At 48.1% G+C, this 13,501-nt stretch overlaps 1 protein-coding gene and 1 long non-coding RNA gene across 2 annotated transcripts; both read left to right on the forward strand.

Annotated features, from left to right (window-relative positions):
• The first annotated feature begins 1,038 nt into the window (after positions 1-1,038).
• LOC141730788 (uncharacterized) lies at positions 1,039-8,389 on the forward strand. Its single transcript, XR_012582447.1, has 2 exons — positions 1,039-1,152; positions 7,263-8,389. It is a non-coding gene; the product is annotated as an uncharacterized LOC141730788 (long non-coding RNA).
• Positions 2,255-6,316, forward strand: LOC141730821 (uncharacterized). The gene is given in 2 exon segments (XM_074551243.1): positions 2,255-6,028; positions 6,313-6,316. Coding segments are annotated over 2 exon segments (3,645 nt in total). The 5' UTR covers positions 2,255-2,387.
• Positions 8,390-13,501: the final 5,112 nt, after the last annotated feature.

Raw genomic sequence — 13,501 nt, forward strand, 5'->3', positions numbered from 1 at the left:
ATGTATTGGGAACAGCAACGAGATAAGGAACAAATGAAACAGAAACTATATTGATAACAGAAGGGATAATTAAAACTCTTTACAGGGAAAACTAAAACACAACTGCCTGGCTCTTCCTAGCAACATATTTCCCCAACCTGGAAAGGACTCCCTTCTCCTCAGGGAGAAAAATAGTCCCTTTCCTGCCCCTAGCAATGACCTGAGGTTGGAGTGAAGGTAATGACACAGCCATGGCCAGACCCCCATGTTCTTCAGTTCCACAACATGTCATTGATAGGGGAAGGAATAGTGGCAGGTGTCTTCCCAGCATGGATCATAGGGAACATGGATCACCAGAGCTCTTCCCAACATGGATCCTCCAATGATGGATGAAGCTGGGGCAGTGCACAAAAGTCCTCCTGCATTGGGGAGTTTGCAGAGCTTCCCTTACAAGTGACTCTGTTGTTGTCTGGTTAAGATAGAGGTTTGGGTGAAGCGCTTCCCACACTGGGGACACTCGTAGGGCCTCTCACTAGTGTGGATGTGCCAGTGGGTAATGAGGGTGAAACTGCGCTTTAAGCCTTTTCCACAGTCGGGCTGAGACAGAGTAATCCATCCTGAACTAGGTAAAGTGTCTAGGAGAGGTGAAGGGTCTGTGGAGCTAAAGCTGAAGGAGAGGCCGCATTCCAGAGACAGCAAGGAGACAGAGAAAGAAAAACAGAAAACCGCGAGGTCAATCTGCCCCCGACCTAGGAATTCCTTCGATAAAGAAGAATTAGTGCTAAATGTCGCGTGGAATGAATATGTATGAACTTAATTTGAAACTGTATGCATATGCATTTGGAAGGGGGGATAAAAAGGGGACTCGGAGTCTCCAGGCGCACTCATGCCCTTTTGGGGAGTCTTGCGTCCGGCGCGCGTCGTAATAAAGCATACCGGGCTTTACAACTTTTACAAGTTGTGAGGTTTCTTCCTTTCTCCGCAAATCATTCTGGCGAGCTAGGTAGGAGATTCAGGAGATACTTTCCGTCTCCATCTCTGTCCCCGCAGGGGCAGGGAGGGACCGACGGACTCCTAGGCGCACCCCAGGATTTTCCTGGAGGAAGTTCCGCTCGCCTCGACTTGCCTCCTGCCGGGACAGACAAGAACCTGCTGGCCGCGGAGAAGGACACGGTATGTACTAGGGGCCCCTGGGGGGGGGGGAAGAACAAGGAAAGAACAAGGGAATTAACGACCCAGAGACGTCTGGGATCAGCCGATAGAGCGGCTGTATTAGAGACGGGGTTCGTTCCATCGTCCTGATAGAGCAGGACTGCCAGCGGCTCCAGGGTAAGCTAGCTGCAGCTGATAGAGCGGCTGTATTAGAGACGGGGTTCGTCGCCTCGTCGTCCTGATAGAGCAGGACTGCCAGCGGCTCCGGGGGTAAGCCGGATGAACCCGTGTATGCGTGTATTAGAATTCAGATTCTGATAGGGCAGAGCTGAATTCGCGTATGTTTCTTCTGTTTGTGCGTGTGTGAGTGGTGTCCGGACACTGTGTTGCTGTGTGTTGCATTGTGTGATCAGCGCGCTGTATTTGTAAGTTGTGTAAGTGTATAAAGTGTATGATATATAGAGAGCAGATGCATAGTGCTCTACTGTGCGGGGCGGCGAAAGTTCTGCCCGCCGTTTGAGAGGCTGAGTAAACACCGGCCGAAGCAGGCTGTGCGGGGGGGCGAAAGTTCTGCCCGCCGCTTGAGAGGTTGAGTAAACACCGGTCGGAGCAGGCTGTGCGGGGGCGGGGAGCGCCCGACGGAGAAAACAGAGTGAACTGTGAAAAGCGTGCGCGAGGGCGTTTATTGAGTAAAAGTGGTAAATTGTGGTGTAGGTTGTGCGTGCTTTCACCGTGGCTAGACGAACCCGAGGGGTTCCTCTGCCTCAGTGGTTTGGACTCGACCCTTGGGAGTTCGTGAATCCGGTGAATTTTTGGATAAATAGAGGAGATGAACGAGTTCACTTAGAGGGACTCTACCGGACTTCAGCTGGCATTCTTGTAAGTCTGGACTGGGAACAGCTTGCCGTAGAAGATTTAGAGCTCCCTGTAATAAATGGAATAGCTTGCTTTTGCGGGAAATTTCGAGTAACCTTTGGCGCATCAAGAGGCTGGCACGCTGCGTGGGTATTATTACAGTGCGTAGTTTGTGGGAAACGCTGGTATTGTTGTTCTAGCAGGCGACGGGGCACGTGCCCCAGGTGTAAACTAGAGGTTCCTGATCAAGCTGATTCAGAACCTAAGATCTTAAAACTTGTGTGTGGGAAATCACATCTGGTACCTGCCACTTGGGGTGTGTGGGAGGAGGACTGGGAAGCTACTGTGAAGTCCTGTGAAAAGAGGTTTGGGTGGAAGCGGGACAGAGCAAGAAGGAGATAATGGGAACTAACCAGAGTAAGGAAGTTCCGCAGGCCAGCCCCTTAGGGTGCATCTTGGCCCACTGGAAGGAAGTCACTAGCCGGGGGGGCTCTGAGAATAAAAAGGATCTAATCCAGTATTGCACACGCTGGTGGCCCTTATATAGGCTAGAGGACGGGGCAAGGTGGCCACCCACTGGAACCCTGGACTATAATACTTTACTGCAGTTGATGTTGTTTCTAAGACGGGAGGGTAAATGGAATGAGGTCTCGTATGCTGATATGTTTTTTGTTTTAAGAAACCACCAAGAGTGGCAGAGGGACTGTGGGATTAAGGCACCCTCAGACCCACTGGTCTTGGCCCTTGAAAGGGACAACAAGGCAAAGAGAGGGCAAATCAAACGCTGCTGTTCAGCATGCAGTATAGGACAACGGTGTATGAGATCAGATAAGGTCTATTGTTCTGAGGAGCAAGAACGGGACACATTTGAGTGGGTGAAACATCCTCCAGCTCCTCCCCGAGGGGGGATGGTTAGGGAAGTTGAGGCTGATGCTGAGGATGAGGAGGAAGGAAGCCTCCCCAAAAAGGAGGAGGAGGACTCAGGTGGGGAAGGCACATCTACTAGAGCCCACCCCACCCGTGGGAGTCCAATTGCATCTAGGACTAGGAGGCAAGTAGTGCTACAGGCCCCTCTGCGACAGGCAGTGGGACCAGAAGGGGGTAGATTAATGATTAAAGTGCCATTTACCACCCTTGATTTAGAAGCATGGGAAAGGGTTGCGAGGAATTACCGTGTTGACCCGATACTCACTGCCAAACGCCTAAGGTATGTTATCAAACAGCACAACCCAGACTGGGCTGACATCCAGCTACTACTGGATGCTTTCACTGAGACAGAGAAGCAGCTGATCTTAAAGACAGCTGGAAATTTGGCGGAGGATTACTGTAAAGCCACCCAGCTGGATGTAAAACAACATTTCCCCCTCCAAGACCCAGAATGGGACCCTAATGTGTCGGCAGAGGTAAAGAAATTAGCAGAGTATCAAGAGTGGATAGTAACAGGGGTGGAAAGAGCTATTCCAAAAACCATAAACTGGTCTGCCTTATATTCACTTAAGCAGGGACCTTCTGAGACTCCATCTGAATTTCTAGAGCGTTTAAGGGATACCATGCGTCGTCATACATCATTAGATCCGGAGTCTGAGGTAGGGATAAACCAACTAGTTAATTCATTTTTGGGGCAGTCTGCTGGAGATATCAGGCGTAAACTTCAGAAGATTCGGGGAGCAGACGCGAGAAATCTTGAAGCCTTGTTAGAAGAGGCCTGGAGAGTATTTAGTAACCGGGAGGAAGGATATAAACGGGGAATGAAAAGGTTGGTGGCAGTGGTACAGGAGGAAAGGCAGAGGAAACACAACCAGGGCCCACCGAGACAAGGACCACCTCGGTTGGGCAGGGACCAGTGTGCAATCTGCAAAAGAATTGGTCACTGGAAAGACCAATGCCCAGAACGAAGAAGGAGTGACCAACAGATGGCTGCACACGTACAAAACAACTGAGGAGGACCGGGGGATCCTGCCCCAGCGGATCCACTGGTTATAACAATGAGGCTGGGGGAAGAAGGGAAAAGGGTAGAATTTTTAGTTGACACAAGAGCTACATATTCAGTCCTAAATAAAGCTTTAGTGCCTGTGGAAAATGATTATGTTGTAGTGCAGGGGGCAACTGGCCAGTCTGAAAGGGCATATTTTTGCAAACCTTTGAAGTACAAATTGGGAAAACAATGGGGTATTCATAAGTTCTTATACATGCCTAATTCACCAAGAGCACTCTTGGGGAGAGATTTATTGGAACAACTACAAGCCACCATCATATTCAAAATTGGGGAAATTACTCTGGAGGTGAATGATCAAAAGTATATAGAGGCACTAAGTTTAACTCTGACTGCTACTGGCATTAAGGAAGAAATTGATGAGGAAATATTAAGTCAGGTATTTCCCGGGGTGTGGGCCTCTGATGTGCCAGGAAGGGTAAAAAATGCCTCTCCCATAGTAATCAAACTCAAGGAGGGAGCGCAGCCAGTGAGAATCAAGCAGTACCCCCTAAGGAAAGAGGACAGGGAGGGAATCAGCTCAATAATCGAAAATTTTCTGCAACTAGGATTGCTGAAGGAATGCCAATCTGATTTCAATACTCCCATCCTGCCTGTTCGGAAATCTGATGGGACATACCGGATAGTACAGGATTTAAGGGCTATCAATAAAATAACAGAAGATCTGTATCCGGTTGTAGCCAATCCATACACTTTATTAACTTGCCTAACACCTGAGCTAACCTGGTTCACTGTTCTAGATTTAAAGGATGCCTTCTTTTGCCTCCCCATCCATGAAGCCAGCCAAAAATTCTTTGCATTCGAATGGGAAAGCCCTAAAAGTGGGCGCAAAACCCAGCTCACATGGACCAGACTACCACAAGGTTGGAAAAATTCCCCCACCCTGTTCGGGGAACAACTTGCAAAGGATCTGGAATCCTGGGAAGCCCCACAGAAAGAAGGAAGGCTTTTGCAGTATGTTGATGACCTTCTACTGGCCACTCAGACAAGGGAAGCATGTGTGGCCTGGACGGTAAGCCTTTTGAATTTCCTAGGACTCCAAGGATACAGAGTATCCAAGAAAAAGGCACAGATAGTGAAACAGAAAGTAGTCTACCTGGGGTACGAGGTGAGTGCTGGGCAACGGACTTTAGGGCAGGCTCGCAAGGAAGCCATATGCCAAACCCCAAAACCCCAGACCATAAAGGAACTCCAAACGTTCCTAGGCATGGCAGGGTGGTGCCGGCTGTGGGTTTATAATTATGGACTACTCGTCAGACCCCTCTATGCTCTTATTGCCAATGGAAACAGAGATCTCCAGTGGACGAAAGAAGCAACACGGGCCTTTCACCAGCTAAAGGATGCCCTCATGTCAGCTCCAGCTTTGGGACTTCCAGATGTGAGTAAACCATTTTTCCTATTTTCCCATGAGAAACAGGGAATTGCCCTGGGAATACTGGCTCAAGACTTGGGTCCATACCGAAGGGCAGTCGCTTACCTCTCTAAGCAACTAGATGCAACAGCCAAAGGATGGCCAGGTTGCCTCAGAGCTGTAGCAGCAGTTGTGCTGAACATCCAAGAGGCACGCAAGTTTACCCTGGGACAAAAAATGACTGTGCTAGTGTCCCACACAGTGTCTGCAGTACTGGAAGTAAAGGGTGGACACTGGCTTTCACCGCAGAGGTTTCTGAAATACCAGGCCATTATGGTGGAGCAAGATGATGTAGAGATCGTGGTGACTAATATTGTCAACCCAGCTTCTTTTCTCAGTGGAAACCAAGGAGAGGCAGTACACCACGATTGCCTGGAGACCATTGAAGCTACCTACTCCAGCCACCCAGACTTAAAGGATACCCCCCTGGACGACGCAGAGACCTGGTTCACTGATGGGAGCAGCTACGTTGCTGATGGGAAGCGATATGCTGGATATGCAGTGACCACCTATAGAGAGGTAATCGAGTCTGGACCCTTACCAACAGGCACCTCCGCGCAGAAGGCCGAGATAATTGCCCTGACCCGTGCCTTGGAAAGGGCAAAAGGAAGGAGAATAAACATCTACACAGACTCGAGGTATGCATTCGGAGTTGTACATGCACATGGGGCCATCTGGAAGGAGAGGGGGCTGCTGACCTCACAGGGAAAGAACATCAAACATGCACAAGAAATAATCCAGCTGCTGGAAGCAGTTCAACTGCCTGAAAAGGTAGCAATTATGCACATTAAGGCACACCAAAAAGTGAGCTCAGAATTGGAAGAAGGAAATGAGCTGGCGGATAGAGAGGCAAAAGAAGCAGCAAAAGGGGAGGTAGCTACTGAAGGAGTCCTTATCCCAGACGGACAAATCTCCCTTGAAGGTAAGCCAGAATACAGCAAGAGAGATAGGAAATTAATTGAAGATCAAAAAGGGACATATAGCCAAGAAGGGTGGGCTACCATTGAAAAGAAACTGGTAATCCCTTCCCATTTGTTGTGGTCATTAGTAAGGGAAGAACACCAGAAAACACACTGGGGAATAAATGCCCTATACACATACCTGATTGAGAGGATTGTTGCTAGAAATTTATATGCCACTATTACTCAGGTAACTCGACAGTGTGATCTTTGCCTCCAGACTAACCCCAAAAATATCCCCAGGCCGAAACTCGGTCAGATTGGGAGGGGCCATGGGCCTGGACAACAGTGGCAAATTGACTTTTCAGAACTCCCAAGGAAAGGGGGGTATCAATATTTGTTGGTATTGACAGATACATTTTCAGGGTGGCCAGAAGCGTTCCCCACCAGAACTGTCAAAGCTAGAGAGGTGACCAGGGTGTTATTACAAGAGATAATACCGCGCTTCGGAGTTCCAGCCACAATGTCCTCAGATAGAGGATCACATTTCATTTCCAAAATAGTGCAACAAATTAGTAGCCATCTGGGCATAGACTGGGAGCTCCACACCCCATACCACCCCCAATCAAGTGGCCAGGTAGAGAAAATGAATCATTTGATTAAACAGCAAATCATAAGACTGGGGCAGGAAGCAAATCTGCCCTGGCCCCAAGCTCTTCCACTAGCACTATTGTGAATTCGAACTAAACCTCGAGCTAAAGAAAAGTTAAGCCCTTTTGAAATACTCTATGGGAGACCATATGGAATACAAAAGGGAATGTCCACCCACATTGGAGAGGTGACACTAGCCACCTACATGGTGGCCTTAAACAAACAGCTCAGAGAAATTGAAAAACATGTGGCAGGAACTCGGAGCCGGGAGTTAGATGGGCCAGTACATAACATACAGCCTGGAGATTATGTATATGTTAAGTCTCTTACAGAAAAAACTTTGGAACCGCAGTGGGAGGGACCGTTCCAAGTGCTTCTCACCACCTTCACTGCAATCAAAATCAAGGAGCAGAACGCCTGGATTCATCACTCCCGGGTGAAGAAGGCCCAGAGACCCCTTGAGGAGTGACTCCAGGAGACAATGAACTGAGACTAAAACTTACTTGGGCAAAATGAGTAAATTGCGGTCGGGAGTAGCTCATGTTTTAGTTTGTAGGATCATTTTGTGTATAATCATAACTGAAGTTTTAGAACTTGAGAGTACCTTTATTCAGAGCAATGTTAAATGGCCTTGGTCCCGGGCGTTTAATCAGTATACTGGATCCATGGGAGAACTTTCTGAGAATTTAAACCTGTCCATTGTGGTAATTCATGGAGATCAGGTATATGAGGAGCAGGAATGGCAGGAACAGAAACTATGGACACTTCAAGGGATTAGAGGAGAAGAAATCAAGGTAGGGTGCCGGATGATAAATGGGACAGCCCATGAGAAACCAAATGAAATTAGTGTCTCAATTTCTCCTGATGAATATGAACGCCAGGAAATCTGTGATAGCCTAAATGAATCAGACTGCTGGTGTAATTTCACCTTAATACAGCCTGTGGAAATAACTTGCCTTTGGGCACAGGAAGATATTGGGCTTTCATTTAAATTCAAAATAGACACTACACCTTTCACCACAGCAGGACCCTACACAGCCCACACCAAGACCCAAATAGTTCAGACTCAACCCAAACTTGAACCCGAGTTGTACGGAGTTGGCCCCTATGTAGTAAAGAATGTGGGTGAACAACAACTATTATTCAATCCAGAATGGTCTCTCAAACGTGTGGAGCTGATAATGCAAATTAACATCTCAAAAATCCAACCAGTCTGCTCCTCCTTCCTAAAAACTTCCTTTGAGGGCTGGACAACATGGCTGCAAAAACAGACATACCTCAGGAGCAGAATGAGAAGGGATCTAACTGGCCTATTAGGGACAGGATTAGGAGTTTTGAATGGAATTGATTCAGAGATACTGATGAATAAACTGATCACTGCAGCAGGCAGCCTAACAAAATTGAGGCAACCCTTACAATCATCTCTGTTGGCATTAGGAACTAGCCAGTGGCAGATTTCAAAAGTACTGTCAAAATGGGAAGCGACCGGGGACCAAGACCACAGGTTAATAACAGAAGCACTTGGTGCAGTCCAAGACAATGTGTCTTTAGCTCTCAGTTGTATACAAGCACAGTTATGGGTGCAGGCAACAGCAGCTCTGATCATACGGGAAGGGAATGAAGGTAATTTTCCAGCTGAAATTCGGAAGATTGTGTGGGATAATGCTATCGATTTTGAAAGGAAGTTCCAATCTTGGTGGACTATGGTGAATTTCACCTATGATCCCGTTTATAATGTAGCAACTGCCTTTGTGCTTACCATACGTAATGCCACAGTTTTTGTTATCCATCCCATCATTGCCCTAGGGTTAAACCATGAAAAAACAACACTCTATCCTTCAGAACATAGAGTGTGGGCACGAAAGGTGAATGAAAAGTGGCAGACAGTAAATGTAGAATCCTGCATTACTAGAGAACAGATGGGATTCATTTGTGAGAGCAACACTATTAATGCTCAGGACGTGTGCCTGGACACTGAACAGAGTATTTGTCACTTTGAAGTTCATCCAGTCACTGACCAGAAAACTGTGCTTGTATATACTGGGAATGGATGTGTGTGTCTGAGGACTGCCTGTGCTGCAGTAAAAGTTGATAGCAATGATGTTGTTCTGTCTAGTAGAAATCATTCTAACTTTTGTATTTGTAATTTTGTTAAGATTACCGGGTGTGATTTTTCGTACTTGGCCCCAGTGACATCCCACCAGCTGATTCAGGCTAATTACACGATGTATCACAGACTACTACCTACCCCTATTGGGATGAACCTTACATTGGTAAAACAATTAATTAAACACCAAGACCTATTGGAAATCCTGAAAGAAATTCAGGAGAGTGGAAAGAAAACATTAATTACTGTCCAACATGATACAAAGGAGATAACCAGGGTTCTACAAAGAATAAAACAAGATATGACTCATCACTGGTGGGATGTGATCTTTGGATGGTCACCAACTGCGAATGGAGTCCTTAATAAGTTGTGTCACCCCATTGTAGTTTTACTAATATTAGTTGGGATAAGCTTAGGATTGTCTATTATATTGTTAATTTGGAACTGTAGGATGCTACAACGAATAGCTGTACTAACCTCTTTGTCAAATGTACATGGTAAAGCGCTAAAAGACACTTATTGTCGTGGAAATTTTCCTTAAGTAAAAGAATTTACTTATTTCCTAGGAAAGGGGGGAATGAGACAGAGTAATCCATCCTGAACTAGGTAAAGTGTCTAGGAGAGGTGAAGGGTCTGTGGAGCTAAAGCTGAAGGAGAGGCCGCATTCCAGAGACAGCAAGGAGACAGAGAAAGAAAAACAGAAAACCGCGAGGTCAATCTGCCCCCGACCTAGGAATTCCTTCGATAAAGAAGAATTAGTGCTAAATGTCGCGTGGAATGAATATGTATGAACTTAATTTGAAACTGTATGCATATGCATTTGGAAGGGGGGATAAAAAGGGGACTCGGAGTCTCCAGGCGCACTCATGCCCTTTTGGGGAGTCTTACGTCCGGCGCGCGTCGTAATAAAGCATACCGGGCTTTACAACTTTTACAAGTTGTGAGGTTTCTTCCTTTCTCCGCAAATCAGGGCCAGCGGAAGGGCCTCTTATCAGTGTGAATCCGCTGGTGCTGGAGGAAACTGAAGCTGGTGTGAAACCTCTTCCCACACTGGGGACACTCGTACGGCCTGTCCCTCTCCCCAGTGTGGATGTGCCGGTGCTGGATGAGGTTGGAGTTTTGCTTGAAGCCCTTCCCACAGTCAGGGCAGCGGAAGGGCCTCTCCTTGGTGTGTATCTGCTTATGCTGAAGGCTACTGGAGCTGCTCTGAAACCTCTTCTGATACTGGGGACACTCGTAGGGCCTCTCCCCAGTGTGGATGTGTTGGTGTATGACCAGGGAAGAGCTGGAGCTGAAGCCCTTCCCACACTCCCCACCACACTCGTAGGGCCATTACCTGGTGCGGATCATCTGGTGGCTGATCAGGGTGTTGCTCTGCCTGAAGCACTTCCCATACTCCAAGCACTTGTGAGGCTTCTCCCTCATGAGCTGAAGCTGCTCATGGACCACCAGCTCTGAGCCCTGGCTTGAGCTCCGTCCACCTTCCTGGCTCAGGGTGGGTCTTTCCTCCTCAGAGCAGCCTCTGCTTGGTTTGCAGCCCCTCCTCCTCATGGGGAATCTCCAGGCCTTTTCCTCCCCATTGGATTCCTGTGCCATGGAGCCACTTAAAACAGCCTTTTGCATGAGGTTCTGCTGTGGGGATTTGTCGTTCGTGATCTCCATCCTCAGCTCCTTCTCTGGGGAAGGAAGGACAAGGAAAGGATGGGATTTGCCTCTGTGCCAGAGGGAAGGGTAATCCCCCCAGTGCGTCCCCAGCAGGACAACGTTGGCACCGAGGTAGTCCTGCAGCCAGGGGCCGTGCTGGCTGGGAGATAGAGCAGGAGAGAGGGGGAAAGGGGCACTGACTTCCTCCTCCCCTTCCTGGGTATCCCGGGGCATCTTCCTCTTCCTTGAGGTCTCTCCCTCCATCTGGCCAAGTTTTACGAATGGGATATTCCTGAAACAAGGGAAGAAAACAAGAGATGACCACAATGAGCTTTGTACTCGTTTGAAGGCAAACATGCAGGAGGGTCTAAGCCAGAATTGCAATTCAATAAGAAAATTTAGATCAAGGTAATGATACAGAAACACTGCCTTAAACTGACAGAGCCAGGATATAACCTGACACTCTGTTTCCTACGGTGGTGGGTGCAGTCCCATTAAATGGTGGCTGCAATCCTGTTGGAGTGATTAAGGTGATTTTGTCCAAGCAGTGGACAGACCTTCCTGTAGAAGGGTCTGGTCTTCCTCTGAATTTCCAGTGGTGGTTATGGAACTCTTATCCTTTGGGAATACAGTAGGCAAGGTGCTCCTACTGTTCAAATCCTCAGCTTATATCCAGGTAGGAATGCTTGGATCCTCCCCCTGGGCAGAGCATCCTACAATGGGATGATGGAATTTTATCAGTCCTGCAGTGACACTCAATGGCCCATTCACAGAAGATATCTCCCCTGGAGGGCGTTATCAGGGCTGAGTCATGGAAGAGATAAAAAACACTCCCCCACCTGTTCATAGCACTTGATGAAGTTGGTGATTGAAAACATGCATTTGGTTACATCTTGCATTGCAATCTAAAACAGTAGGGTAATCCCTGCTCGGGGGGTGAACACCACCCCCCCCTTTTCCAAACTGGCTCAGGTGTAAAACCCTCACCCCCGGAAGGCCACACACACAGGGGACAATGTCACACTTGCCCTGCTCCAGAGGAGGTCTCTGTCCATTGCTTTCTCCTATTTTCTCTTTCTTTCCCTCTTTCTCTCTACATCATATTTACTGTTCAATAAAATCCATTTTGGATTTGATCTCATTAGCACCTTAATTGGGGCGGAGGCATCTCTCTAACAATTTTCTTAACCATATTGCAATATTGTTTTGGCACAGTGAGTTCAGGGCTCTGTTGTCTGACCACAAGTGCCTTTGACCACAGCATGGTTCCCTTCTCGGAGGAGGTTGTGGTTCTTTCTGGAACAACTCTTGGAAACTTGGAAACAGTCCATCCTTCTTCCTGGGGAACTGATGAGAGAACTGATGAGGAAAATGGCTGTTGTTGGTGGCCAGTGAAAAAGAAGATATTTTCTTGTCCTTCCTTGAAAAGTTTGTTAAAATCACGGGAGGAAAGGGAGCAAATGTTGCCAGTGAGACTGACAAGGTTCATACCCCACACGGTGAGGAACACAAAGCTGCTAAAAGTCCCACAAAAAGCCCAGCTCAAGTAGCTACATTCCCAAATAACTCCTGAATTCCCAGGCTTGGGTTCTTTGCCAAATGTGAGAATCATTATTCTCTTCATCCCTGTCGCCTTTGTGACAGCTGCACAGAGCTTTCCCTTTCTTTTTATTAGTCTGTATTGGGCTGGATTTCTACTTATCTTTTATTGGAATCTGCCAGCAGCTGAGCTGCAGCTCTGTAGAAACCAATGAAACTTGAAATTGCGACATCACTGCTTCTATTGTCAGTTTATTCATGTTTGGGATTTGTTTGTGTTTTCATCACATGTGAATTGTGGGAAAATCAAATATTCTTCAAAAAAGGTATTTTATGCAGAGTTAATGTTGATTTCTGCCAAGTTTATTATGTCCAGTGCCCAGAGGATGCTCAAGCGGTCTCTGTGCCTTTCGCCCTGGGGACTGCTTGGGAGGGGCTTGGGGGTGGTTTTCCTGTCCCTGTAACCCCAGGCCATTCCCCGGGGAGTGTCCCTGTCCCTGTCACCCCAGGCTGTTCCCCAGGGGGTCTCCATCATTCTCACTCCAGGGAATGCCTGGGGGGTCTCCCTCCCTCTCACCTCTGGGCCAGGGTGTTCTTGGAGCAGTCTCTGTCCCTCTCAGCCCAGGGGATGCTCAGGGCTCTCTGTCCTTTCAACCTGGAGGATGCTCGGTGGGTCTCCATCCCTCTGGCCTCAGGCAATGCCTGTGCAGGGCTGGGGACCAGGGGCTCTGTGTCACTCTCACCGCTGAGGGTGCTCAGGGCTGGGGGGGCTCTCTGACCTTCTCACACCTGGGGAGGCCGGGGGGGGTCTCTGTCCCTCTCAGCCCTGCTGTGACCTCACCGAGACATCATCGGGGTAAGAGGGACAGAGACACCCCCAAATCCCCAGAAGGGCTGAACCTGGGAATTCGTTTGGGGCTGAGGATTTAGGAAGGGTCTGAATTTGGGGCTGGGCTTGGAGTTGGGGCTGAGATTTGGATTAGAGCTGGGATTGGGGTTAAAGCTAGACATGGGAGTGGCTTTAGGGCTGGGGTTGGGATTGGGTCTGGGGCTAGACGAGTCTGGGACAGGGATGAGAATAAATACAGAACTGTGAGTGTGTCTAAATGTGGAGCAAGATTGAGACCAGGATCAGGGTCAGGTTTGGGATTGAGCTCACCCAGAGTGGGACAGGGGGGATATCACCGTGGGAAGGTTTGGGGAAAATCCTGGTTTGGGGAAAAACAAGTTATAAATGCCTTGGCTTGGGGATTCCTCCCACCCACGTCCAT

Source organism: Zonotrichia albicollis, chromosome 13 (genome assembly GCF_047830755.1).
Source record: "Zonotrichia albicollis isolate bZonAlb1 chromosome 13, bZonAlb1.hap1, whole genome shotgun sequence".
Taxonomy (NCBI): domain Eukaryota; kingdom Metazoa; phylum Chordata; class Aves; order Passeriformes; family Passerellidae; genus Zonotrichia; species Zonotrichia albicollis.